General features: G+C 38.1%; 1 protein-coding gene across 7 annotated transcripts in view; it reads left to right on the top strand.

The window, feature by feature from the left end:
• The window catches only part of EPS8 (EGFR pathway substrate 8, signaling adaptor), a 143,552-nt gene that overhangs the window by 94,462 nt on the left and 21,399 nt on the right, over window positions 1-27,691 (top strand). For 6 of the 7 annotated variants that reach the window (XM_071551386.1, XM_071551380.1, XM_071551385.1 and 3 more), the window contains 12 exons: window positions 3,639-3,706; window positions 5,652-5,813; window positions 6,009-6,158; window positions 8,442-8,524; window positions 10,514-10,650; window positions 12,403-12,476; window positions 13,559-13,685; window positions 14,027-14,115; window positions 17,627-17,701; window positions 18,221-18,369; window positions 20,650-20,833; window positions 25,015-25,148. In XM_071551386.1, coding sequence (XP_071407487.1) covers window positions 3,639-3,706; window positions 5,652-5,813; window positions 6,009-6,158; window positions 8,442-8,524; window positions 10,514-10,650; window positions 12,403-12,476; window positions 13,559-13,685; window positions 14,027-14,115; window positions 17,627-17,701; window positions 18,221-18,369; window positions 20,650-20,833; window positions 25,015-25,148 — 1,432 coding nt within the window. The remainder of the gene's footprint in view (window positions 1-3,638; window positions 3,707-5,651; window positions 5,814-6,008; window positions 6,159-8,441; window positions 8,525-10,513; window positions 10,651-12,402; window positions 12,477-13,558; window positions 13,686-14,026; window positions 14,116-17,626; window positions 17,702-18,220; window positions 18,370-20,649; window positions 20,834-25,014; window positions 25,149-27,691) is intronic. The other variant, XM_071551388.1, reaches the window with a different exon arrangement.

Genomic DNA, 27,691 nt, shown 5'->3' on the forward strand with positions numbered 1-27,691 from the left:
ACTTCTTAGCTCATCCAAAACCGAACAAGAATCAAAGTATATCCTTAGTTGAATGGGACCCACAAGGATCATTGAGTCCAACTCCTGGTCCTACATGGGTCACATCATGGACCTGAGAGTATCATCCAAATGCTCCTTGAACTCTGTCAGGCTTGGTGCTGTGACCTACCCTGGGGAGCCTGTGCCAGTGCCCAACAGTGTTTTTTTAGCAGAAGGGCCTACAGAATAACAAGAAATGTCGGTTGATGCCCCTAGGCCTGTCAATGTTTAACAGGCATTTGGACAGTGCCTTTAATAACATGCTGTACTTTTGGCCAGCCCTGAAGTGGTCAGGCAGTTGGACTGGATGATTCAACTGGAATATTCTGTTCTACTCTAAATGATAACTTAGGTCTCTAGCAGGTTCTAATACTCATTCTACCTGTAAGAAAGAAATAAATGGGTAAATTGGAATTTAATCTCAGTATGGACTGTCAGTTGTTGTGTCCATACTTTTTTGTTTATTAATACAAACACTGGTTGACTTCTGTAAATTGGAAATTGTATTGAAGTTCTTGTTACTATTATGTTATAATTAACAATGCAGAATGTGCTGATTTAAAGGTAAACAGCAGGAGAAATGAACCCAGCTCAGGAGAGATTATAAATCAGAGTTACAATTTAATAAAAATATTACAATAAATGCAGTGACACAAAGAGAAACTGGTTTTAACCCACAAAACCCAGAAGTATAACCCAGCATCCTGGGGCACAAACAGAATTGTGTTCATTAGCTCATGTGCTGAAACCCACATAGTTCACATGAGTCCAAAGTAAAAAGAAGGGCAGTCCTGTTGAGATTCTGGTCCTCCTCTGGATCCGATAAGTGGTCCCAGAGGTCTCCAAACCCAATATTATATACCCTCTGGTTCAGGTGGGAATGCCCAGTACCTCCCCCAGAGTGGGGAGTTCCACAATGTGTGATCTAACTCTGGAAGTCATGGGGTATTTTTGGAATCGATGGCCCATTAGCAGACACGTCCCCTCAAGCTGGGTGTGAAGGTGCTAAGGACTCCTCGGAGGGGAGTTATCACAACTCCTATCTCACAGCTTCTCTAACACCCAGCTTTCAGCCTGAGGGGTCAGGTGTGCCCTAGGCAGCTGCTGCAAATGATCCATTGTTAACAGTTCATGGGAAATTACATAGAGGGTTTAGAATACACAGCTTTGATCACATCCACACAGAGATAAACTGGTCCCAGCTGCTGAACTGGGACATAGAACTTGAGGGACTTTCCATGGCTCTCAAGTGTAAGCAACCACAGATTGTATTAACATTCAGAAAGCTCTCTCTTCTATAAACTCTCTTGTTCTCACCATGACATTGTGTGTTGAACACCTTTCCATCATGTGTAATTGTGAATGTGCTGCTCTGTGGAAGTAGGTAAGTTAGTCAGTCTTAGCACAGGACAACATTTACGTGAACTAGAATAAGGAATGTGTTGCAAAACTTATTCTGCTTTTTAACTCTTTTGGAGCCTCTACATATGTCAGACTTTATTTATTTTAAACAATTCCAACTATTATTGTTTGCAGCATTTGTAAATCTTACAGTGGATGTAACCTTTCTTATTCTTGTTTAATAGTGTAAAAGTTATATTTTTGCTCCCCAGAAAGAAAATAATAAAAGTCAGAACTGAATATTTAATGTATTGTTAATTGAAACAAATGACTTGGGTTTTTTAGAAAGCATATATTCCTACTGGACAGCATTTAACTAGCATTTACAGTCCACAGCAGAAGACTGCTAACTGATCTCCTTAGAGATGCAAATAATTTCTATGAGATTAAACTAGATACTGCTTTTTAATCCCCTTATTTTGTTAGGAACAGATGGACTTTACTTCTTCAGATCATCATCCAAACAAAAAAAGAAAGGTAGCAAATCAGACAGTACTGCTTTACTGACTGGTGTGCATGCACGTGTGTATGTCGTGGTTAAAAAACAACTAACTAAAAAAATAATATAAGTAACATGCTGCAAAAGCAGAAATAGTAGTTACAGTTGGAATCAATGGTGGTCCTCTGCCCTGGGATTTCGGAATAATGGATAATGAAAGTAATGTATCTATTTTGAAATATCCGTACACCTAGCGAAAAATTCTGATAATCTGTGTTCTTAAGTTTGAGTGTTTGTACAGTACACTTCTCTTGCTAAAAGAAGCTGAGTAGCTGCTGTACAGGAGCAGGATGACTGATGCATGAGCAGCATTTTTCACCATGGGAGAGGGGCCCCAAGTCTGTGATGCATTTCAGAAAATGTATTGATTTTCATGGAAGTTTATTTTCCCTGAGAAGGGGAGAGATAAGGTGTTTACATAAGGTGACAAGTGCTTCTCCAAGTGACATCTGAAAGTGAGGTCACTGCTGTCTTTGTCAGCCCTTGGAATTCCAGTATGAAAGAGCCCTGGTCACAGAAGAGACTTTTGTGGTGTGGCTTTTATGGTGTCCTCACTGCAATCTCTGTATGTCACAGATCATATGCTTGGTAGTATTTAGTATTTTTTTATTTTGCAAAAAGTAACTTAGCCTTCCTATCAACAAAATCATACACTTAATTAACCTCCAAGTACTCCAGGTACGATTAAATTGATGTATTTTGTATGTAGATGAGGTACCTTGCTTCTGAACAAAATCAACCTCCCTATTTTAATTGAAAATCGGAAATCAACATTTTTAATGAAATGAAGACAAAGAAATCGCTTACTTGCAGAGTTTCCTTAGACCACTCACCTACTGAATTTCCCAAAACAAAGCTGGTGTTTCAGATCAGGCACAAAAGTGGTTGTAGTGAAAAAAAACCCAAATCTTCCGAATGTTGCATACAGCTTTTTATCACACAAGTTGACAAGTTTTCTTCAGCATTCATCTAAATTCATTATTTTGTGTTATGGGTGCATGTTGTGTTTTCATTTTGCTTTTCCCCTTCCATCCTCTCTTGATTTAATATTAATCCATTGTATTGAGTAAAAGGTAAATGATATTTCTGATTTTGCAGCATTGTGTCTTGCTGACAAGTATTTCTGTTTTAGAGATATTTTGGTGTGTATATGTATTTCCATGCCTATTTCTACATTAGTAATTCATCAAAACTGAATGCTTTATGAAGAAATAAGGGATGAATCAGGTCTGCTTTGCGTGCGGTTTTGTTGTTTTGCAGATTTAACATAAGAAGTATGTTATGTATGTATCAGAAAATACTTTTGCTTTCAAGGACCTTCATACAAATATAGTAAGCCTGATGCTAGTTATGATATTGCTACTAAAGTGGCAAGCCAATGATTTTCATAATCAGTCTTCCCAAGAAAGTGTTTTCAGTCAAAACACTGCTCCCTTCCAGTGTTCCTGGCTTACTGGGATGAGATAGCTGGCTTTTGTTTGCACCCGCCAGCTCTCCGTTAACATTGTTGATATAAGAGTGGTCCTTGTGCTGGACTGTGTGTGGGTGGTGGTATTTTCTGTTGAAATACAGAAATTAACCACAGCTTATCTCCTGTTCTCATGTACACAACTTGTCTGAAGTATCTCTGAGAGATAGTCAAAACACAAAGATAAGAAATTAAAGGAATAATTATTCTTCTTTTTCTTCCCTTCTCTAGAACAAAGAAAGAATTATGCACGAGACAGCATCAGCAGCATATCTGAAACGTCACAGTATCACGTAGAGGTGAGATGAGGAGTTATATACCAATTACAGCTTTTCAGTTAAATGCAGGGGGTTTTGTCTACATGATTTTTGAGGATACATATGCTTGAAGACACATATATCTTCCAAAATATCCTGCCAGCCTGAGGTCACTTCAGAATAGATTACAGTGAAATGTCTCAAATTCTGTAGCTTTGCCATAATAAGCTGAAATTTTAGATACAGAAGAATGTAAGTAAAGTGGTGTGTATTTGGCAAACAGACAGACCTTCTCAATGGGGTATCAATTCAATGTGTTATGCTGCCCTGTCTCTGAACCTGGCTTGTTACAGAGATGAGGCAAGCTGGACAACGCTGTGCTGTTGGCAAGGCATGCTGGATGATATTTAAAACTAACACTTTGATCAGATATAATCAGCAGAGATATTAGCATGTTCATAAAGAGTTGAGCATTAACCCTTAAAGTCCCAGTTAGTCTAATATGTAGTAGTTAAATATTCTGCCTGCACACATTCTTCCCCAGTATGAAGTACAAAGTATGTGCTTGCCATCTTAAGCTGCTTTGCAGAATTACTTGATGCTGCTGGCGTATTTTATCCAGGAATAGGTATATTTAAAATATTCAGCAAAGTAAGCCTGAGTACCTATATGTAGCCTATTAAGCACTTTTGAATGTAGTGCCTAATTTGTAGTCTTAATCTGGCTGAAACTTCTCCTGCTGCCATCAGACCACTGTCATGGGTTAAGTCAAGTCTTGCAAATACCATATATTCTCAGCTCCTTTTTGCAAGGTTTTAAATCAGCTGTAGGTTGTGAGATCATATGCAGAGGAGTCTCAATTTCAAGTGCTTCAGTCCTGTGATCAGCTTGCAAATGAATATGTGTTGCTTCTAATTGCCTGTTTTTCTTTGGTTTCTTCATAACAGTTTTGGTCCTGTACTGGCATAACAATTAGTACTTGCATTAGGAGTCTAAGCATTTCTGTGTGAGCAGCCAGTAGGGAGTTTGTTTCACTTCACTTCTTTTAAATACTTGGATTATATGCAATTTACACCGACCTTCTTCTCTTTAATTGCTAAGTGTCATTATCCTGTAGTAGAAGAAAGCACAGTTAATTTTATTTATTGATTGATTTTTGAAAGTTATTTAGAAAACAGATGTGCAGACATGTATTAAACTTGGTTCAGTGTTACCAGATCTTCAATAAGAATGTGAAGCTGGATTTATGCCTGAGTAAAATGAAATAATTTTGTGGGTTTTTTTGCATGGTTGGCATGTTGAAGGAGAAACTGCCACAATGATAATGTCAGGGTAACTAGTTGAGGGGATGTTTGTGAAGTAATATTTAGTTTCTTGACCATTAATTGAGTCTGGAAAGTATTCCAAGTTGATGGTGAACACAACTAGTTATTAAACCATGTTTCTACTATGTTCCACATAAACATGAATGTCCATAAGGTACCCCCCCGGGATGCAAGCCCATCCTGGTTGCCATCAGCACACTGGCTGGCATCCCTGGATGAGGTGAGGACACTCCAGGTCAGGTTGGTAGTGGAGGTACATTGGCAGTGTGTTTCTGGGAAGCTTCTGTTGGCACCTCCTGAATTCAGGTTGCCAAGAGAGACAGGTTTTCACTCCTCAAGAAAGCTAATTAAAACTCACAGTTTAATTCTAGCTTTGATACCCGAAAGATGTCAGAATATGCCTTCAAGTCTAACTGCTTACCACAGTGAGGAAATGACAGAGGGTGGAAAACAGCAAGCTACAAAAATCAGTTGACTTAAAATGGCATTACGGACTAAACAATATTTCTTATGTCTTATAGGTGGAATCTGTCATATACAATGGCACTTTTAATCATGAATAATTTGCATTGCTACTTCCTGGCAATTTGAATACTGCCACTCCTGAACAATAGGGAAAATTGCAATCATAATTTCTTTTAAATGTATGTTCCATTCACTAGCACTTGACCACCTTTGTTCTGGACCGAAAAGAGGCAATGATTACAGTAGATGATGGAATAAGGAAGCTGAAATTGTTGGATGCCAAAGGCAAAGTGTGGACTCAAGATATGATTCTTCAAGTGGATGACAAAGCTGTCAGTTTGGTGGACTTGGAGTCAAAGGTAAGATCTGTGAGTGACAGGCTCATTTTCAGAGAGAGAGAAAAAAAGAGAGAAGCAGAAGAATTATGTATGTGGGATTGAGGATTTTAATTAGCTTATTATCACTTTCTCTTTTTAACTCATGCAGTTTGTCTGAGATCAGGACACTGTATAGTAAGGTGGTGTTTTGTGTTTTTTTTTTTTCTCTTCTGGCAGAATGAACTGGAAAATTTTCCTTTAAGCACAATTCAGCATTGCCAAGCTGTGATGAATGCATGCAATTACAATTCAATTCTTGCATTAGTATGTAAAGAACCAACCCAAAACAAGCCTGATTTGCATCTTTTCCAATGTGATGAAATTAAGGTAAGACAGTAACCGAGATCTGCTGTGACTTATTTGAATAGGGGAGATTTTATGAATTGACAAGTACAGTGGATAAAGTCAAATGAGCTGATTCATAGAAAACAATTCTGTACTTTTATTCTTATAAATATGCCGTAAGTTTAAAGCACTTATGATATCAACACTATTTATAGTAATTAGTAATGTGGTGTAGTATGTATTGCAAGAGGGTGATCTGGTTTCTAAGCTGAATCCTGAGTGCATGGTCAAATACATCCTTATTGTAAATATTGATTCTTTGGCTCTGTAGCTGTTAATTTAGGTTTGCAAATGTGTAAAGCTCTGAAAAATGTGTATGGTTTGCATTTACACTTCTGAAAAGAGTGGTGTAAAATAGTTTATCTTAAATTTATCTTATAATCGGCAAATAACTGATCTGAGCCCTGAGTCTCACCTAGTCTTTCCCCTTTTTCTGCTGTTTTTGTTGCTGAGCAATTAAATATTCTCTGTATTCTCACCTCTCTGCATCTCTCCTCTGCTGGAGAAGTCATGAAAGGGAAAATGTTACTTGCGGGAGGGGCAAAAGGAGGAAAAAGATTTTCTCTGATTAAAATATTACCTTCAAATGTAAATTTTTTTTAATGTATTCTGCAATACCTCTATATTTCCAGAGTTATAAATTTTAATTTCTATTATTTCTCTGTAATAGACATTTCTTTCAATTCAAAATGATAGTTTCATGGGGATTTTTTGGTAGTAGTTCGTTTCATTGTCCTGAAACAACAGATTGCTAATCACACTGTGCAACCAGTTTGAAATTGGTATAATGAGGGAGATGTGAAGATGATTGTGTGATTTGTAGCACTGAATTTGCTGTTTCAAAGGAAAGTGGGATCCTGTCTGAAGTTCAGGTGGCGTTATGTTGAATAATGCAGGGATCCCTTTTAAGGTCTGTTTGGATTCAGCTTCCCAGAATGTAGAGGTGGTCTCTTTTCATCAGACTTTCATTTTCGAAGTTGTTCCTCTGTGTGCTAATGTACGTACAAATAAAAATGTAGAGTACATAAGCATGACATGAAAGTTCAGATTCTGCCCTTTCTTCTGAGGTATTGCTTGAGGTGGTGATGATACCCTGGGTTTTTTTCCTTACCCATGAAACAACTTGTCTAGTTTTGAAAGTTTAGGTCTTTGTTGGCTTTTTCCTGCTTTCAGTTGGAAGTTACCATGAACTGCAGGAGCTGCTGCAATGAAAATTAGTTCAAATCAATACTTTTTGGGGCATTCAGTATTTTCTAAAAAAGAAAAAATTAAAATAGTAAAAATCAAGATGATTGCTTTAGTGGAACTCTTCTGGATTTAAGTTCTTCTGATCCCCTGAAGTTTTTTCTATTGATTTTATAATCTTAAAGTATCCCTCAAAAATTATTCTGTAGTACAATTAATTATAGCCTGAGAAGTCCCTTAATCCCCTTGGATTCTAAATTCAACAATGTCTTCTGGTCCTAGCAGAAGGTATATATTCCTTCCAAGAAATTACGTACTCTTCTGCATTATGAGGATACATGGTCCTTGTAGAGTGACCCAGACACTGATAGATTTGAGCTTTGACAGCCTTTGTAGGAAATTAGTTTGTCAGCTCAAGACATGTAGCAGAACATTCTAAATCCTATGAGAAGCCATGACCTATTTAATGCAAGATCTATTAAAATAATGCTTTAGATGTGCATCAAAATTTCACTTGTGGGCCACTGGTGGAGGCATTCTGTAGTTATGGAGTGGCAGGAACCCACAGATTAGGGAATATTCCGAAACATTCATCTTCTGTTACGCCAAAGAGAACTTGGAGGCTATCATTATTTCCAAAAGGAATTTGTATCATTATGAGTTACTTTTCTAATTATGCTGCTGCTATCTATAGTAGTTTTGTTGCTTCTATATATAGTAGATTTTGGTTTTTTATAGTATAAACAAAATACTTGAGAGAGCCAAAAATGTAGTTTAGGCAATAATGGTTGACATGAGATAATTACAGCTGTTCAGACAAATTTGATATCTGGATTACGTACTTGTCTAATGAATGTGCTTGAGGTTGGAGTAGTGACAAAAATACCAACTCTCAGACTTTATTCTGTTGTTTGTTCTGCTTATGTGTAAAATAATTAGTCCCAGAAATTTTAAATAAATGTGATTTGATAAGGTATTCTCTAATCTAAAGGTGCTCTACAGAAAGTGCTCTACAGGAAATAATTAATATATCTGGGTACTCTAGCTGGTGACTGATGGTTTCTGCCTTTGTCTCTTTAGGCTAGCTTTATTCATGAAGATATTGAAAGTGCAATCAGTGACAGCAAAAGTGGGAAACAAAAGAAGAGGCTTGAAACCCTGAGGTAAAAACCTAATTTCTTTGCAGTGTATCGGATCATGAAGTAGTGTAACAGCATTCAGAAGCTCTTCAGGTCTGTCTGCTGTATTTTGGCTTTTTTGTTTTGTTTTGTTCAGAGTTAATAATATACTTTCAAAGCCCTATGTAGAGGTCTTGCTTTAATAATGTTCTCATGTTCTCTCAGTTTATAGTGTCACTCTTACCTTTACTGATTCCACCTTAGTAATGAAAACATCTGAGATCAATACCACTTGCCAGAGAAGGGCATTGCATGTCTCAGTTCTCCATATGGGTCAAGTAGTTCAGAAGTTAAATTAAAACCATAAATGCCCCATAATTACAAGTAAATAAGATTATGTTAAAAAGTTTTGGGATCTGAAAATGTTAAATAAAGCAGCGAGTGAAGATTGAATAGTCTTCCTGCTGAAGACTTCTTGTTTCCCTGGTAGCAAAAGCTTCTTTACCAGTTGGAAAACATCGGGGGAAATAACCTGTTGGGTTCAGAGAAGACAAATACAGAAATCAGAGGTGGCAAACAGAGGTGTAAATACAAGGGCATGACTGTATTAGATAGTGAATGGTGATGGTAGTATTTGAAAGGTTAGTATGTAGCTGCGTTCTCATAGTATCTCTCCACAGTACTTTTGAGTTCAGACAGAGAAGTCTCTGCTGGACAGAAATCATTAAATTGCCACCATTATGTGAACGAGTTTATAAGAGTTTTGACTACCTGTGAAATTCTGATGTGCAAATTATAAAGTTTTCCCGTAGTAAGTGACACTTCTGTAAAACAAAGAAAAAACTGAATTGTGTCTAACTTCATTTCTATTTATAAATTTAATAAGTAGACTTTGCTGTTTGTGGGACTGTAGCAAACAGGTATGAGCACAAAGAGGCAGTCCAGAGGGACTCAAACACACTGGATGTGCTGGGAAACTAATGAGGTTTAATTGGGAAAAGAATGTAGGTCAGTGCATCTGTTGGGACAAATAATCTGAGATCTCAGTCTCTGAGGGCCGTGAGGCCAGGAGGTCATGCGTGTGTGGCAGCTTAGTGCTGGTTACTCCCTGTCATGTCGTGTGCCTGCTGGCATCAGGTCACAGGGAGAGACCCTCCTGCCTGACATCACATTGTTGAGTTGCTGCAGGTTATCGACAAGTGAAAGGGAACTAGAGAAAGGAAAGGCAAAGAAAATACTTCTTTGTGGTTGTTTACTGTTGAAAGACCAAACAGCATTTGACATTTTAGGGTGCTGTTATTGAATGCCATGAATGAGATGGGATTATAAAGAGATGAATTTAAGGTGAAGCTCTTGCATTTAAATAGGGGTGTGGGGAAGGGATGGAGGTGTGTATGGCTGGAGCTTTTGGGATTTTATTGTCTGTTGGTATCAAGCTGTAGAATGGCTTCAAAGACCTGTTTCCTTGTGGTATTTAAAATGACACTAAGAAATGGTAAAGTGGAAAACTGCATGGGGGAAGATAGATAACATTCGTATCAAAACAGGATGAACAGGTCCCTGTTACAAAAAAAGAAAATCAACCAGTTAGCTTGCCTTTTGTTGGTAGGGTTTCAAGAAAAAGGTCAGATTTAGGAACTAAATACTTGTGATCTCTGAAAGGTAACCTCTTCTAATTTTCTTTCACACAAAAGGCAAGCCCAGACAGTAAATCTGCATATGGTGGTAACAATGCCACCTACTAGACCTAAGCCAGTGAGTTTACCCATATAAACTGGGAGGTCTCATCATGTTCTTTGGCACTGCTTGGGGATTTCTCAGGTGATGGAGGTTTGCTAGCCCCATCATGGAGTGGGTTTCCTGCTGTGTTTAGCATATTTGCACATCAAGGTCTTGAATACTTCTTACTTGGCAAGTCCATAGTATGGTCTGCAGTAGAAGAGGTCCTTGTGAAGCCTCATCTCTGATTACACACTAGAGAATAACACATTTTTCCTTCAAGTGTCTCTTGTGGGCTTTCTCCTCTTCCTCTAGAATGATATCCAAAGCTGACAGTGCCATCCCACCGCCACCACGGGCACCTGCCCCGGTGCCACCAGGGACCATCACCCAAGTGGACGTGAGGAGCCGCGTGGCAGCGTGGTCAGCATGGGCTGCTGAGCAGGGGGACTGTGAGTATCACTGGGTGCCTGCTGCCACACGGAGGGGTGCAAGCAGTTGTTCTGGGCAGTAGATTTTTATGATGCTTGGTAAGAAAAAAAGTAATTTGGAAGGACCACTTTCATAGAGATTGCAGTAACTCAATAATGAAGTGGTTGTACAAGGTCATCCCTCTGCCCTTGCTGAGAGCAGATATGATTATTCTCTGAGTCTAGTTTGAAATGCCCCAAGCCACTGTCCCCTGATTTGAGGAATAAGATCTGACTGTCATAATCTGACTTGTCATTTAAGTGCATTTAGCCATTTTCTGATTTCTATTCAGAGCTGCCTTTTACTTGTGCTTAGCTGGATGAGGGTGTGGGCCACTGGTTTTAATCTGGGCTTTTTTGTGAATATGATAACATTCAGAGAAATCAGTACTGTCATAACTCCAGTCATCTAATGTTCCAGTCATCTATTCTTCATTAATGGGAAGAGCATAGGCCACATATTTCGGACAATTAAAAAATATAATTGGAGATTAAAAGGTGACTTGAGATCAGCATTATTTATTTATGGTACATTTATCTTTGCAAGGGCCTGTATGGCTAAACTGCCTTTTTTTTAAAGTTATTTTTAAAACCTTAACCAAGAAATATTGTATCATTCCCAATGGGTTTGGATTTTTGTTTGCTGGTTGTTCATGGGGTTTTTACATCTCTAAGTGAACATATTTTGATCAGATTTCTTTATAAGAAGTTCACCAGAAAGAATAAAGTTTCTTCTACAAAACAGACTAGTAAGATTAAAGTGAGGTCTTTTTTGGCTTTTTGGCTTGGGTTCTTTTAATAATAAATACTGAAACTGTAAAAGTAGATCTTGGAGTCTTTGTTAGTTTTTGTTTATTAAATTATATCACTTAACAAAGTGCACAACTATACAAAGAAAACAGCTTAAAATGTTCAGAGAAATCTGGTATGTTAAGAATTATTTAGTCTATGTATCTGATCTGTCTTGAGTAATGACTAACTTGTTCTTCTGCTTGACTTCACACTTCAAAAAAGTCTCATTAGTTTGTCAAATGTCTTGTGCTCAGACCAGTTGTGGATCTGAGTTCCTGCAGTTCCTTTTATTGCACTCATGTGGATCTTTTCTAAAATGTTTTCACTGAAATCCCACTTGTTCACAAAGTGCAGTACTTAGTGTAAGTTAAAAATGTAAAACTTAGAATTTCTCAGTGTTTGCCCTTGTTGTTTTCAAACCACATTTACTGATTCTGTTCATTGTTATTTGGAAGTACTGGTTCTGTCACATCATTCCCTCCTACTTCGGTGTTGTTAGAACTGGCATCCCTTTTTGCTAATTACCTTTTACATCAAAATTGTCTTCAAAGTTGTTAGTCATGGCTGCAGTCTTTCTTGCTTACTTTTGCTGGAGAAGCTTTCAGCATATTTTCAAAATAAAATGATTCCCAATTATGTTGTATTTATAATCTACCACTTTGTGCTGAAATCTGATTTTCAGCTTCTTTGATTAAGTTCAGTTATGCAGTTAAGTTGACTGAAATTCAACAGTCTTAGCTTTTTTGTGAGACTTAGCAGGATCAGGCATTGGAGTGCAGGATTTTCAGGTTTTGTGGAGTCCTTGCAAAGTGAATGGTACAAACAGTTTTGTCCATCTTTTTCTTGGCAGTTGTATGGTTTAAAGCATAAGCTATATAGAAAGTATTATATATTAATATACTAATTCCATGTATATGGATTCTCTTCTTCCCTTTTTTACAGTTGAAAAACAGAGACAATACCATGAGCATGAAGAAACAGCAGAGATGATGGCAGCCAGGATTGACAGAGATGTTGTAAGTGAGAAACTACAAATGATGTTGCTTAATGTCTGAAATTTTTCAGCTCTGCTTTATGAGAAGACTTTTACCACACAGGAAATTCAGTTCTGGGGAATAGCTTTCCAGGCAGCCTCTGCTTGTGTGGTAGATCTAAAAATGAATGGGTGGTAGTTCCTTTTCTTGATTTTGTTCTTTAAAAACAAAAAAGAAAGGTGGGGGCTTGGGGGTGAGAGAAGTGACAACACACTGAATGTGTTGTCAAGTTTTCTGCTTCAAAGAGCTAGAAATACAAATTGTGACTTTGTGTAGTAGACCAAATTTAGCAACATAAGGAGTAAAAAAGGACCAATTTTAGCTAAGTAAGAAGTAAAAAATTGCATCGGTGTCGTGGGACTTGGATATGTGTAATATCTGGAAAATAAACCTGATCCCTTCTGAAGACACCTGGACCGTATTTACTGATAACTTAAATTTTTCTTGCCTATAAGCAACAATATTGAGTGTATGTGAGATTAAATATTGCCCTGTTTTTCAGGTGTAACTTTCTACTTTTCAGTCTGCAGTTGCCCTCAGCAACATCAGAGGGTCTCCAGAAAAGCATGTCGGGGCCTGCTGGATTTGTGTCTATGTATTTTCCCCAAGAGTTCATTCATTCTCCCCCACTTGCTCTTTGAAATAATTCTTAAAAGAGCACTTATCTACAAGTAGCTTAACTTGTAGAAAACTTCACCAAATAGCTTAATACTTAGAACTAAGGGAGATCATGAAGTTACACACTTTAGGAAAATGCTATCCATTCAAATAATTAGAATTTTTTCATGTGCTGTGAGAGAAAATGTAATACTTGAACAAATTGTATAATTGCAGTCTGAACATAATGTTGTTGCTCATGTTTTAAAAACATCCAGTGGCCTTAAGTTTTAAAAAAAATAAGATTCAAAATGCTTTACAGGTGTGTAAAGTTAAGAGCACAATGAATTAATATGCAATGTTCTAGCATGAAGTTTTCCAAGGAATCTGGTGTCTGAGAAACTGGACATTTCATATATATTCTATATATTCTGTAGAGAAACAGTTGCTTTTCTTTTCTCCCACAGCAAATTCTAAACCATATTTTGGATGACATAGAGTATTTTGTTACCAAACTTCAAAAAGCTGCTGAAGCATTTGCTGAACTTTCGAAGAGGAAGAAAACTAAAAAAAGTAAAAAGAAAGGTCCTGGAGGTAGGAGTTCTTACTGGACACAGTTGTGTTTCTCTAAGGATCATTGCAAATGTGTCTTTATATTGTTTTTTTATCAGTGTAGTAATTTTTTTTACTTCAAGCAAATAAATTCCTATGGAATATATTCTTAGACAAAAACCTGTAGAAACTATTTGCTTGAAGGCAGTGGGGAGTGACTAAATAAAGGTGTGACCACAGAATATGCTCACTGCCTTGGTTCTATATTTACAAAATTCTGTAAGTTGGTAAATTTATTATGTATTTATGTGTTTACTGTATCTGGAATATCTATAGAAGTTATTTATGTATAAATGGATATATAAAAGTCTTTTGTTCCCCAGAGGGAGTTCTTACTCTTCGTGCAAAGCCACCACCTCCAGATGAATTTGTTGACTGCTTCCAAAAATTCAAGCATGGCTTCAATCTTTTGGTATGTGATCAGTTTTTTCATAGGATAGCTGATATTAAATATAACTTGATCTTTGGTTTCCCTGCCTCTGCAAATTAATTTGAGTGTTAGTTTTGCTTCATTGGTTTTCCTCTGGCTTATTTCACTAGTTTGGAGTGAAGAACTCAAATTATGGTAAAAGATCAACAGGAGAAGGAAGAATCAGTAATGTGATGGATTTGCTTTGTAGTTACTTTTAAATTTTCTTGGAGGTTTCTGCTGTTCCAGAGGGTGTGGATTGTGGATGCTTATGTTTGATGCCCCTGAGGCAGCTGCAAAAGGTTATATTGTTTTGGGAGCACATTAGTAAAGTTTTCTGCCTTCTGCCTAACCTTCCTGTTGCCTCGACCATGGAGAGAAACCTTCTGGGGACTTAAATGCTCTACAGCTGCTGTGCAGAGGTGGTTATGCCATCCAGGGAATGGTGAGCCTGGATCTGCACTGTCTTGGTCTCTACTGCTCTTTCAGAAGAAGCAACCCCACAAGTATTTTCTTCAGGACTGCTAATATACCTGGAAATGTAATCTTGTTTGTTCCTTAGCTGACACAGGGGAAGATAGCTCAGCTGATACTTGGCTAACCTTAGCCTTTCTACTTTTCCCTCTCCATCCAAGGCTGATCTGAGGGAAGACCAGGGCTGACCATCTCTGGCGTAGGTTGGCCTTTGAGCTTTGGAGTGCTAGTCCTCAAATTCTCTACAGAGTGACTAGATGAGCATATTTCTTTTTCAGCATTGTTGAGTTTCTTCTTTTCCTGGTTCTTTAAAGCCTTTTACTTGGGAAATTTGAGTTTGAATCATAAAAGAATTTCTAGGAACATCTCTTGGTATCACAACTCTGTTGTGTGCTTGCCAGCATCACCAGCTGTGGCTTTCATTTAGTTTTATTCAGCTATGCCCATCAGACTCTGTTCTTGTTGCCATCATTACCACAGAACCTTCTGGGCTCAGAATGTTCCATGCAACAAATTGCTGTTGCTTTGTAGGTGCTCAGTAAGAGATGCTAATTCAAGAGCCTTCCCTGGCATCTCCTCTTCTGCAAGTGGGAATCTCTTATTCAAGGGAGGCAGCAAGTAGAACACCCTCAAAGCATTTACTGTCAGATACTGTCCCTTCCAATTGCTGGGGAAGCTATGCCAACAGGGAAAATACTCTTGTATTCACTGAATCAAAACAGCTTTTTTAGTTCCTCTTAGGGAATGAATTCTGATTGCTGGTCTGTAAGAGATATTTAGAAACATTAGGAATGTCTGTTTTTTTAAAAAAATCCTTGCATCAAGTGCTGTGATTCTGACTTTAAATGGTTGCTGTTTAGAGGGGGACTGGATGTCTTGGAACAGGGTTATCTCATCAACAGTACTTGTAAGGTTTGTTTATTGACATTCTACTTACTGCTTTCTATATTTAAAATAGTTTTTCACCCAAGAACAATCTGTACATCCTTGAGCCTTTGTGTTCTGTGGGGAAAGCAGTTCTTGTTTTGGTGCTCAGCAGCATCTAGGGACCTGCGTTCTAATGTTACACTTGAAGAGTTTGCTGTAACAGTGCTTTGCTTCAGCATTATTGCAGGAGCCAGAAAAGCCTAAAGTTTTGTTTCTTGACAGTTCATGACAGACATAGAGAACTGTATAAAATGTAGAATTTTGTTTAAGAATAAAAAGAGTAGCTAGAAGTATAAAATCTCTGCCAGTAGAATGGAAACTCTTTTAAAACTGTGCTGAAAGCTTCTAGAAAATGCTTGCCATCTGTCAAAAACCTATACTGGAAGTAAGTTGTTATGACTGAAGAACAATATATAGGAAGTTATTAGAAGTAAAAACACATTCTTCTCCTTCCTTCATTTGGAGGGACATGCTAGTAGGCTAGGTATAAAAGCAGAACAAGGCTAGCCAAAAACAGTTTGAGGAACAGATGGCAAGATGCAATAAAATCTACCATAACTTTTAAAAACATATTCAGACATGCTTCTTATCTCTGGAGCCTGAAAGGCCAATAAATCCTCCAAGAAGCTGTATCAGTGACTTTTAATATTTTTTTCTCAAATTTTTATGTAATATTGTTGGGTTTTTTGAAAAGCTTTGATAGTATAGTATGTTTTTGAAAACTATTTTTTACTGTTAGGGCACAAGAGATTTTCAGTTGCGAATTGAAGAACTGGTAACGGGTTAAAGAACAGCAAATCCAAATGGCAAGTTAAAGGCCGATGGATAGAAACCCTCTTTGAATGGACACCACTCACCCGTCTATTCCAAAAACTATATCAGCATACCACACAGTATGTTACATAACCTCTTTCAAACTGTGTTTCTTCCAGAGGAATGAAAGTGGTTAAGGTAATGCTGATAATCTTTAAAGCCGTTTCAAGGATCTGAGGCAACCAGATATCCTTGAGGTACCTGCACAAGGGGTGCAGTTCGTAGGAATGTATATTAACTTGAGGAAGAAGCAAACATACATCTTGCAAAACATAATAATGTCTTCAGATCCACCTCTCCTTTGATCTTATTTCTTAGGTTTTCCAAGACACATCCAGCAATGTTGCACAGTTTCTAAAGAAACTGAGCTACTGTGAGGTTGAATGTAGCTTTTTAGATACCTGTAGCTTCTTAGATGCTTGTTTAATGAAATAGAAAACAAATTATAGGACTAAAATACCAGTTCTCAAAGTGTAGTAAATTAGCAGTGGTGTCCCACACATGCCTCTCCCGAGGCTATGACTGTCCCACATATTTACAGGTGTTCGGACAAATGGCGAGCAAAGTCTGCAAATGTAGAAATACCTCATAATAAGAGAAAAAGTGATAGATGAAATTCAGTATTGATAGACATGATAGTCGTGGGCAGGTGAGGAAAAATCTCATATATAAAACAAATGAGAACAAAATGCTGATCTAATAGAGATTCCTGGGAGAAAGTAATCTGTGTTCAATGCAAACAACCAAGCAAATGTTAACAAACATCAGGGAAAAGAAGACAACTGAAAATTAATGAATAAAGAACATCAATATGCCATTATGTTCAGGACTTTATTTTGTTGCCAGTCTGGCAAAATTGAAGAAGTTTCAGGGAGGACAGGAAAGCTCAAAGGAATTAGTTTAGCTTGGAAAAGACCAAGCTGAGGAAGAATGTACTAAATCTGTAAATGGTTATGAGCATTGCTGGAAAATGTGAGTAGAGAAGGGCAGCTTAGTTTTTATTTGGAAAAGAATTTACAGAATGCTAATGAAAGTAAGAGGTGTCAAATTTCCAGACGAGATGCTGCTTCACAAAGCATGTAATTCAGTTGTGGAACTTCTTGTTTTGTACAATAGTTGCTACAATATGCATGGATTCAAAAGCAATTGGAGGAATGTGCACTTGGGCTTGGTGGATGTTGCAGATAAAACTCTGGGTTTAGGAGCTGTGGACTGACCAGAATGGCCATTCTTATTTAAAGTATTTATGATCATAATAGTTAAATATTTCTTAAAATTTGTCATTTTTCCATTCCTTCAGGCTAAGTTGAAGTTCCATATCCAGAATCCTAGTGCAGCTGATCTGGTCCATTTTCTCTTTACCCCACTACATATGGTAAGCTTTTACAATTTTCTCAGTGTTTTCCTTCAGAACTCTTGTATCCTCTGTAACCTTTTCAAGGATAACAAGTGGACAATAACTAATAAGAAATGTGTATATCTCAGTATGAAGTTTTCTTTAGAAAATAATTTATACCTTTTTATGCATATATGCCTATTAAATATAATTTTTTAAATATCTTTAGCTTTGTGTTATGCTTTGTCATTATAATTTTTAATTAACAATAAAAAAACCTGAGATCTTCTAGATAATGAAGAATTGAAAGCATGGCCATATGTTTGTTTAATGGAATTATGTGTGGCTTTGATCAGTAAAGCAAAAATAACATTGCTAAACATGGGTCTAAATAAAAAATGGTTGGTGACCAGAACAGCAGTTGTTCAGCAGTGAATAGTTTTGTTCTTCTGTAGGACATTAAGACACATTGGCAGCACTGTAGGTACCGTATATTCACAGTAACTTCCATACTGACAGTATGTATGCTGTTTGTATTCTTTTAATCCTTGGATTTAGGTGGTACAGACAACAGGAGGCCCAGAGCTTGCTGGTACAGTACTCAGCCCCCTCTTAACAAAAGATACTATAGACTTCCTGCGATACACTGTCACCAGTGAGGAAGGACAGTTATGGATGTCATTGGGTGACACATGGACCAAAGCCAGGTGAGGATGAGTCTTTGCACGTTTCAAGAAGATCTCTAAAATCAAATTTATTGATGTGGTCTTAAGCAGATTATCCAGCCCTCAGTAAATTCAATATATTTTATTAGGCTTTGGACTCATAAGAACTGTTCTTTGAAGTTTTTGGAAAGGAACTTTTTAGTCTAATTGGGATTTGGTATTTCGAGGAAGAGAAAGTGTGGACTGTTGTTTGTTTTGGGATTTTTTTAATCTGTGATATCCTGAATCTCTTGACAAAACCTTTTGCAGTCATTTTTTTCTGAACTGTTCCTCGCATTTTTCCAGCTGTTTTTCGTAGTTATTTTTCCAACCCCATCTGTCTGGTCTTCATTAAAAATGAGTTTGAAGAAAGTGCAATAGAAAGGTGCCGAAACATTAAAGAAGAGCATACAGATGTCTATTCAATTTCCAATAATTATTAAAAATTTACAATATCTTCTTTAAAAGTCTATCAATGCTATAAAAACCATTTATAATTTTGAAACAATATTTATTGACTCAACTGTGCTACATGTGCATATGTTACATTTAGACTTAGCTGAAAGTTAACATCTTTATGCATTTGTTGATTGTGAGGTAAGTATACAGTTTGAAATCAAGTGAAATGGACATGCAAAAGAAAAATATTAGCAAAGAACATTTTGACTTTGTAATCTGTGGTAGATAAATACATTTGATGATGATAAAGTATGCAATCTTTTGGGCTGGTAATGTATCATGGATTTTGTGTTTATTTATCCTTGCTCTTAGGTCTCAAATTGGAACATAAATGGCTCCCAGATGCATTAAAAAATTAATTGGCTAATTAAAAACTGATGAGTGTTTTGCTGGTAAGAAAAGCATCATGGAAAGCCCAAGAGCATGAAGCGACAAAGATCATCAGAGTAGGGACAGTGATGCACAGGTCTCTCCCTTGATTTCACTCTGTTGCACGATCAGGAACGTCCAAATTTGTCCTTTAGGCCTATTATTCAGCCTGCTGCTACAAAATGAGCTGGAGACAGGAAGTGCAGCTGCTTGTGATATCCAGAGAGCTTATCCCAGCAAAGCACCATTCACTTGCCTTTGCTTGCTTCAACCTCTGCCAGATTCATAGCAGCCTGTGGGGTACTGGCAGGGGAAATTGCCTCATAGCACTGGAGCCCCGTGCAGGGAAAATGAATCACTGGCTAAAATAATGAGCTCCTTGTCTTGGGAACTACCCTCATCCATGCATTTAGTCCATTCTTAAAAGAAGGTTAATGGAAAGAGAAATAGCTCATGTTGGGTAGTGAAGAATGAAGCACTTAGAATGTAGTTGGTTGACCTGTGCAGATTAGAATTGATGCTCTGACTGATCTCAGCAGCCAGAGGTACACCGAGGTGGGATGTAGCAGCAGAGTTGAATGATAAAACTCAGGGGTAACTGACCTAGCTCGGGCCTGCTAACCAGCTAGGAATTGCTGACTGCTCGTGACACTGGCAGCATTTGTCCCTTAATTTTGAGCAGTGTCATCAATGAGCCTATTAAAAGACTAATGTACATTCCCATTCATGCTTCCATTGTGAAGACACATTAATTTATATTGCAAGATGGAGTGTTAAGTGTAGTGCAGAAGCAGAGCATGAAAGCATTAATTTGGGTATTTTATGTTACAACACAGAATGCTAATAGAACTCTGAAAAGTAGTACAGTATTTTATAAAGATCAGTCTGGACTATGAAATAGCAAATGTGATGATAATTCCTGTGTCTTGGAGCATGTAGAGTTGGGTGAGGGTTTTTTGTCAGTAAAAGCTATTTAACTTTTTGGTTTAGGTGTAGCTAGGCCCCCTGAGCTTTCATGCTTAACACATGCTTTCAGGTGTTCTTACAGAGCTGGCTGTTTCTTTAAAGTCTTTTGACTGGTGCTTTCGCACAAAAACAAACCATAGCAATATTTTTTTCCTTTTCACTATTAAAACAAATCCCAGATTTGTTTTGATTGATTCTTCTATTGCCAATCCTTTGGTACAAGGTAGAAGTTTGTTTTGTTTTAGTACTGTGGTCAAACCACAACACGTGTCCTTACGGCAGGTGCAGTTTCTTTCTGCAGGGAGGGTAGTTGTGGTGAATAAATGTTTTCTGCTGATTTTCTGTGTTCTAACACAACTCTGCCTGTACTATAATCCTAGCCTCTCCTGTATGCTAATAAAGATTCTAAAGCATTTTAATTTTTAGTAACCTATTAAATCAGTATTTGTATAGCCCTTGATACAGATACTTAATTTACTTTTCATACAGAGCCGATTGGCCCAAAGACCATTTTATTCCACCGTATGTCCCCCGTTTCCGAAATGGTTGGGAGCCTCCTTTACTGAACTTCATGGGAGCTCCAAAGGAGCAAGAACTCAATCATTTGGCTGAGTCTGTGGCAAATGTTGCAGAGCAACAGCGAAAGCAAGAGATGAAAAGAATATCTGCTGAGGTAGGTTACCTGTGACAGTGTTCTGCAAATTAGCTGAAGTCAATACCAACTGCTTCCTTCCTCAGGAAAATCCTCATTGATACTGTTGTAGTAACCATTTTCTGGCATCTGCCACATCAGTGCAAGCTCTTTGCTCTTACATTAAAGTTGTATGAAACCAAATACCCGTTCAGCCACCAAAATTACTATTAGGAGAAATTTAAGGCTTTTGCCCACTGCTCTCCTTGTACTTCAGAGGACTGTCCAAGCCCCTGAGGTTCAGTTTGATTCCAGCCCTCTGCTATCAGATCACTTTGATTTGGATCATATATACTTCAGGCAATATTTGAACGAAAGTACTCTCAAATGTGCTCTCCATGCACAGACACATAGACTGAAAGAAATAAAGTACCCTTTTTGTGGAATTTTGAGCTTAAACTGCTTCTTCATAAATATGGAATATTTCATTAATTTCTTAATACTTTCACTGTATTGCAAGTAAGTATTCAGAAGTGCTATCAGGGCAATACGTACAAGTAATACCTGCCATACTGTAATTTAGGCCTACTTCTGAAACATAACTGCTGGCTGGGAGAATTATTATATGAAATACTTACCCAACTTTTTTTCCAAAGGAACGTGATAAATTTAGCAAAAGTTAGGTTGTTCTTTTTAGAGAGTGGAACCATGCACCACCATCTAAAGCCTTCAGAGAAACCAGAGAGTATTTACTGATCAGCTTTTTAGTCAGCCCCTTTGTTCCTCAACCAAGATTCTATCCCTATTTTTTCAGTAGAATTAGTCAGAAAATGAACTTTGATTTTTGTCAAATTTTTAAGGATATGTGTGAATTTTCTTGCTTTCTAATAAACAAAAAACCCCTATCGCCTTTTTAAACATGTAAAATTTTTCATTGTGAGAAATTTTTGGAGGGGTGTACATTAGATATAATTTGAATTTTGATTTCTTTTTCTGTGCTGGTTTTAGTTTAAAGTTACTTAGGTAGTCCAAGGTCCCCTGGTAGCAGCTATGATATAGAAGGGTACCTAAGAATTTTCTAGGTTCACTTTATAGTTTTTTGTCTATTTTTGTGGAACAGTCTACATCAGTACCATACTTGGAGTACATCTTAGTACAACAATACTGAATTTTGTCTTAATTTTTAAATATATATGGTTTAATCTGTCAGTAAAAAGGTTGCATTTGGAAGAATATTGGGGGGGAATGATTAATGGCTGTTTTGGGATGGTGTTTTCTTGCAGAGTAATTCTCTTATTGGAGACAATAAAGCCTCTCCAGCAAAAATTTATCAAACCTGCCTAGTCACAGTAAAACTTTGTTTTCATGAAAATCTCTGTTAGTAAAAAAAAAGGTCTGCTCAGCTATAAAGATAAACAAATTTGGTAAAAAGTCTGCCAAGCAAAGGAGGGTAACATGGTACATATCTGATTGCTTAAAACACTGTTTGGCTTTATGCCTAACAAGATACACAAGAAGAAATGTACCAAAAACTAAGTTATTGCCAGTACTTCACGTTAAGCGAAAAAGCATTCAGTAATGTTAATGGGTGCAATAATGTGAAATGTAGGTGTTGCCATTGCTGTCACCCCCTTCCCCTGTCATCTCTCCAGAAAGTCTCATCAAACACTGTCTCATTGTTCACTGCTGCTCTACATTTCCATGTGGTTTTTTGTTTATATTGTGCTCAATAATAAAAGATAACAACAACGATAATGTATGTATATGTATGGCTAGGCTTAGTGAAGGAAGATTTGGGAAGGGCTCTACCCACTTGGGTGTGTCCTTCAAGCCTGTGCAGTGGATTTTTTAGGTGAGGCACAGAGTGGGCAGAACTGGCCCCACCCTTTAGCTCCTCAGGTTCATCTGCCACGGCCGAGCAAGCTTGGATGGTGACATTGAAGTCCTTAGGACTAGAACCTACAGCCCCCAGTATTCCCAGGAGGTCTCCCATCCAAGTGCTACCTGGGGCTGACCCTGCTGAGCTACCGAGATCTGACAGGGTCGGATGTCAGGGTGACATTTAACTGCCTATACAACAACAATAATAATAATAGTAATTATGACAATAGTAGTGAAACCTTTTCAGTAGTACAGAGAAAAGAACTCTGATTCTAAGATTTTAATTTATATGTATAATAACCTAAAAGAAAATTGAAGGGGGAGAATATATTGAGGCGGTTTGGGTGCTTGTGTTTCAGGGGGTAGATTTCATTCTTTTTCCTGATGGTAAGGTTGGTTGCATTGGTAGTTGTTTATGCAACTTAGCCTCTTTGTCTTAACCTTCAAGAGACACACATATACACACACAAATATATATCTGTATATCTATGTCTACCTATCCCGGTTCATTGGAGCTGTTTTTGTGCCTGGCTCCTGGGATGTCAGGCCTTAGTTTCATGACTGTCACTGATTCCCCCAAGGTCTTGGGCAAGTGCTTTAACCTTGGTACCTTGGCTCCCTGTGCCCATGCCTCCTCAGCACATCCCTTAGGGGGAAGAGCACTGAGCTGCTTAATAGCTGTGAAATGCTGTAGGTACTCAGCTGGGAAAAGCTGCATGAGCGCAAAATACTACTTATCTGTAGCAAAAAGGCCACCCTGGAGTGGGTGATACCAGAATAATTATTCTTTCTTAAGTCTGACATAACAGCTTGTTTAATGAAGAGTGATGGAAAAATATGATGAGAATTTAAGTTTTCATCTCTTGCCACTAATTGGCCCTGTGTCTCAGTGTGTCATTGATCTCCCAAGGACCACGTTTGCCTGTGGAGAGCTGCGCTGTGCTGGCAGTAGAGAAGGGGGTGCATGGTGCTGTCCTGCCTGATAGGCAGGGGTTGCTCTGGCACCAAGAAAAGTACATTGGAGGTTCCTTCTCATGAGAATATTTTTTCTTTTCTATCCCTGAATCATAAGATCTAGTCACACGTGCAACTCCCATCAGAGGGATTTCAAGGTGGAGTCAGTTCAGCAATGAGGACTTCAAATGGTGAAACAATCATCAGAGAGTCCAGTGAGGCTAAGGCAGTGCAAATTGTGTGTGAAGTAAAATGAACTCCTGCTTCCAGGGTGTCTTGTGATGTAAGGTATATGCTAGATGACACTTGCGATTCTTTTTCGAAGAGGTCTTAATAACACAGTTTCAAAGAATATTCTGTGGTGTGGGGAGTTTTGTTTGGTTTTAATTTCTTTTCCTAAACCCTCAGTCCCCTAAGCAAGTGTCTCTGAGTGCCAGGTCAGATACTTGGAGATAGGTTTTTCTTGTAGCCACACAGAGAAAAAATGAAAACCAAATAGTAACCCACAAGAAAGCAAAAAACCCCAACAAAGTAGGCTTAGAGATTTGACAACTGCTCATGAATCTCTGCCATTCTAACTTGGGCAACTGGATGGTGGTATAAGGAAAAGATACAGAATGAGCAATTTCAATATCATAATGTCTAGAAATTAACTGTTTTGCTTGTTTTTGTTTGGAGGAATGGTGATTAAAATATTTCTTACTTAGAAGTAGAGCATCATTGGTGGATTTAGAGTGGGTTTTTTGAAAGAATCTCCTAAAGGCTTGAATCTTCCTATGTATGTCCTTGTGATAAATTGTAATGATTTTCCTTAATTAAATTCCTTAATTATACCAGTCAGTACCCTCCCTTTTGCATTTCTTCATTGACTATAATCATGTTCAGTGAAAGGGTGTGACATAAATGAGCCGCTTCATATTATGATCCCGCAGTAGAGGTAATTTTCCTTGTGAGGCTTTATTTCTTATACAGACATAGTTGGCTAGCTAGAGATTTCTGGCTTCGAGTGTACCCCTAGAACAAAAAGCAGTTTTGCAGTGCAGCTCATTTTAATGCCGTTCACCCATTGTTTGTAAGTTATGTTGCTGTAGTGATATCTGAGAGATGACATGGACCTTGCCCCAAAGAACTGTTTTTCTAAAGACTATCCACTGCAATATTAATGCAGTAGGATGACACAGGATAGAAATTCTTTTATTCTTATTCTTTTGATCTCCATGTTTATGTATTTGAAATGCAGAAGTTATTAACTTTTCATGGCAGAACCACGGGCACCTGAGGATGCGGGAATGCTGACAGGGACCCTAGGGGTGCTGGATTAAGTGAGTAGGTGGTGCCGCTGATGACACTAATCCACTTTGTGGCTTTGTTTCTCTTTTGTCTTGCAGCCTCCCGGTGTTCCTGACTACCCTCCGTCGGATGGGTATGCATTCAGTAACACAGTTTACAAAAGAGGGCCTCTGCTGGACCAGGGGGCGGCTGTTGCTGCCTTTAAGCAAACTGTTACCCGGCATGTAGATAGGTAACCTGAATAAACGGCATACGTGGTGCTGTGGAAAACTGTCCCGACTTACTGCTCTTGGGGTGGCGGTGTCTGTAATTACCTCTGGTTCTGTCTGGATCAGTTCAATATTTCTATTGAGGAAGTGATTCTGGTTAGCAATGGGTACTCTGCTTTTGCTTCTCTACGCTGTATAATTAAGATTCTTTTCATATAATTTCTGTGAAACTACCCTGTTTATCTATGATGTTAAGTTGATGCTTTTGTCAAAAATGATACAGTGGAATTCCAACCCAATTGCAAGCACAGAATCCTCCTGTTAGGGTTCAAATTTTAGTTCTAATTTGCTCCATATGTTTAAATATACTCTTTGCTCTTTTCAGCACTACAAATAATGACAAGTCCACTCTGAGATCCACCTGTCCTGGTTTTGATTGATTGTTTGATTTGCTTACCTGCTCACTATGTGGTCTGTAGTCTCCTACTTTTGATTTTCTGGGTTGGTATATACATATCCATTTTCAGAACAGCCTTGTGTCTTCCATTCTTTTTCAAATGTTACAGAAAATGCCCTCAAATGTTTGCACAGCAACCAGTGTCTTTTTGCACATCCTCTTTCACTCCCATCATTTTAGCCTACAACTGAATAACTTGACAAGATCAAATGCAGCAATCCTTGGCCCTGTCTTTGGGGAGAATTTCTACCAGCACAAGCTGTGGAAGTAGATCAGTAAAGAAGTGTTGGAGTTGCACCCTCACACCAAACCATATTCCATATAAGCCATATGAACAGTATTTTGGCTTATGTACCAAACAAGAAGTTTTAAGCTAAGTTTTTGGGATCAGATTGCTGATAAATGATACAACTATTGTAATCAAAACCCTTGCATAGTTCCTAGTTTTACTCTTAGTTTTTAACTGTGTGCTAAAAGATCCTGTTGTTAACCTGCATGCAAATTCCCATGTGGTGTGTAGGTTGAAGACTCAATTCTTTTCTTGAACTTCGGACTTACTCTTCATAACAACAACAGCAGAGTAGTCACCTCTTAATTGTTTCCTCAGACTTGATTGTCTGTTGCATTCTTGTCTCAGGACCAGTCAGCTTGAAATAGAGATGATTTGTTCTAAAAATCCCTTACTCTTATCTATAATGTAAGGTAAGACCCATTTTATCCTTTCAGAGCAAGAGTATTCTGTGTAAATGTTGTTGCCTCCACTTCATGTTTAGAGAATGATTGAACTGTTGTATCAGTGTATCTGGCTGCAGCTGAAAGAGTCATCCAAGCCTCCTTTGTGATGGGTAAAGGGTATTTCTAAGAAGCAGTTCATGAAAGGTGAAATTAGTCTTTTGAAAGCTATGAAATGGAACATGCCTGTTTCTCACCACTGATTGTAGAAAGGAGTCTAGATGGCTAGTACTGATGCAAACATCCACAGTGTGTCCCTGTCTTACAGTCCTTTCAACACAAGCTTCCGTTTGTTAATCGGCCTTTGAGACATGTAATACCTGCTTGGTGGGAGCTGATTTAAAGTTACATTTTGAAGCATCTGTGAACAAGGAGGAAAGGGTTTGGGGAAGGGAGTGAGAAATTCAAGTTGACCCTTTCAGCCATTATTTGCGGGTACTTGATCAAAGCTGACATTCCTAATGAGCAGTCTGAAGGTAGTGACTAAGCCACCCACTACCTGTTGAGGGGCAGGTAGGTTTAACCTTGTCCATGGAAATTTTAATCACACCGAACTTATTCCAACATGCCAGGACCACCAGTAAGTAGTGCTTACCTTGGGTGATGTAAATAAACTGTCAGAATCTTAAACTTTCAGTGTGATATTAGTAATTTTGGAAACTATGATGATGAAAGAATACTAAATATTTTCAGCAAGTTTTGCTGTCATTTGAAGAAAAGCTCTCTGAAAGACCATGCAAACCCCTAGGCTCTCAAGGAGAGTGCACTGGAGAGCAGAGGGCTGAAATTAGGGTTTATCTTGATAGGCAGTTGGGAATCACAGGAGTGGATAGATGGAGGGAGGTGTTCAGAATATTTGTGCCCAGAATAAACTGGTTCGTTAGGATGGGCTTGAAGCATTAGAGTCTCTCCAGAAGCATGCAGCCATTGCCTAGCTCATGTTCTGGGCATGTTGCTGTTGAGTGGAGTAAAACTGAAATGTAGGCATTTTTAAAAATTCTTTCTGAGTGATGTTTTTTAAAGGAATCAGGATAGTTAGGTATGGACAAGGTAGGAAGACACAGTCATTGAAATCATAGAATCAAAGAATGGTTTGGGTTGGAAAGGAACCTTGAAGATGATGCAGTTCCAAACCCCCTGCTGTAGGCAGGGAGACCTTCCACTAGACTGAGTTGCTCAGAGGCCCACCAAATCTGGCCTTGAACACTTCCAGGGATGGGGCATCCACAGCATTCCTGGGCAACCTGTTTCAGTGCCTAACCACTCTCACAAGTAAAGAATTTTTATCTCATGTGTAATGTAAACATGTCCTCTTTTAATTTAAACCCATTCCTGTGTCCTGTCTCTACATGCTCTTGTAAATAGTCTTGCCCCATT

This window comes from Pithys albifrons, chromosome 3, assembly GCF_047495875.1.
Source record: "Pithys albifrons albifrons isolate INPA30051 chromosome 3, PitAlb_v1, whole genome shotgun sequence".
Taxonomy (NCBI): Eukaryota; Metazoa; Chordata; class Aves; order Passeriformes; family Thamnophilidae; genus Pithys; species Pithys albifrons.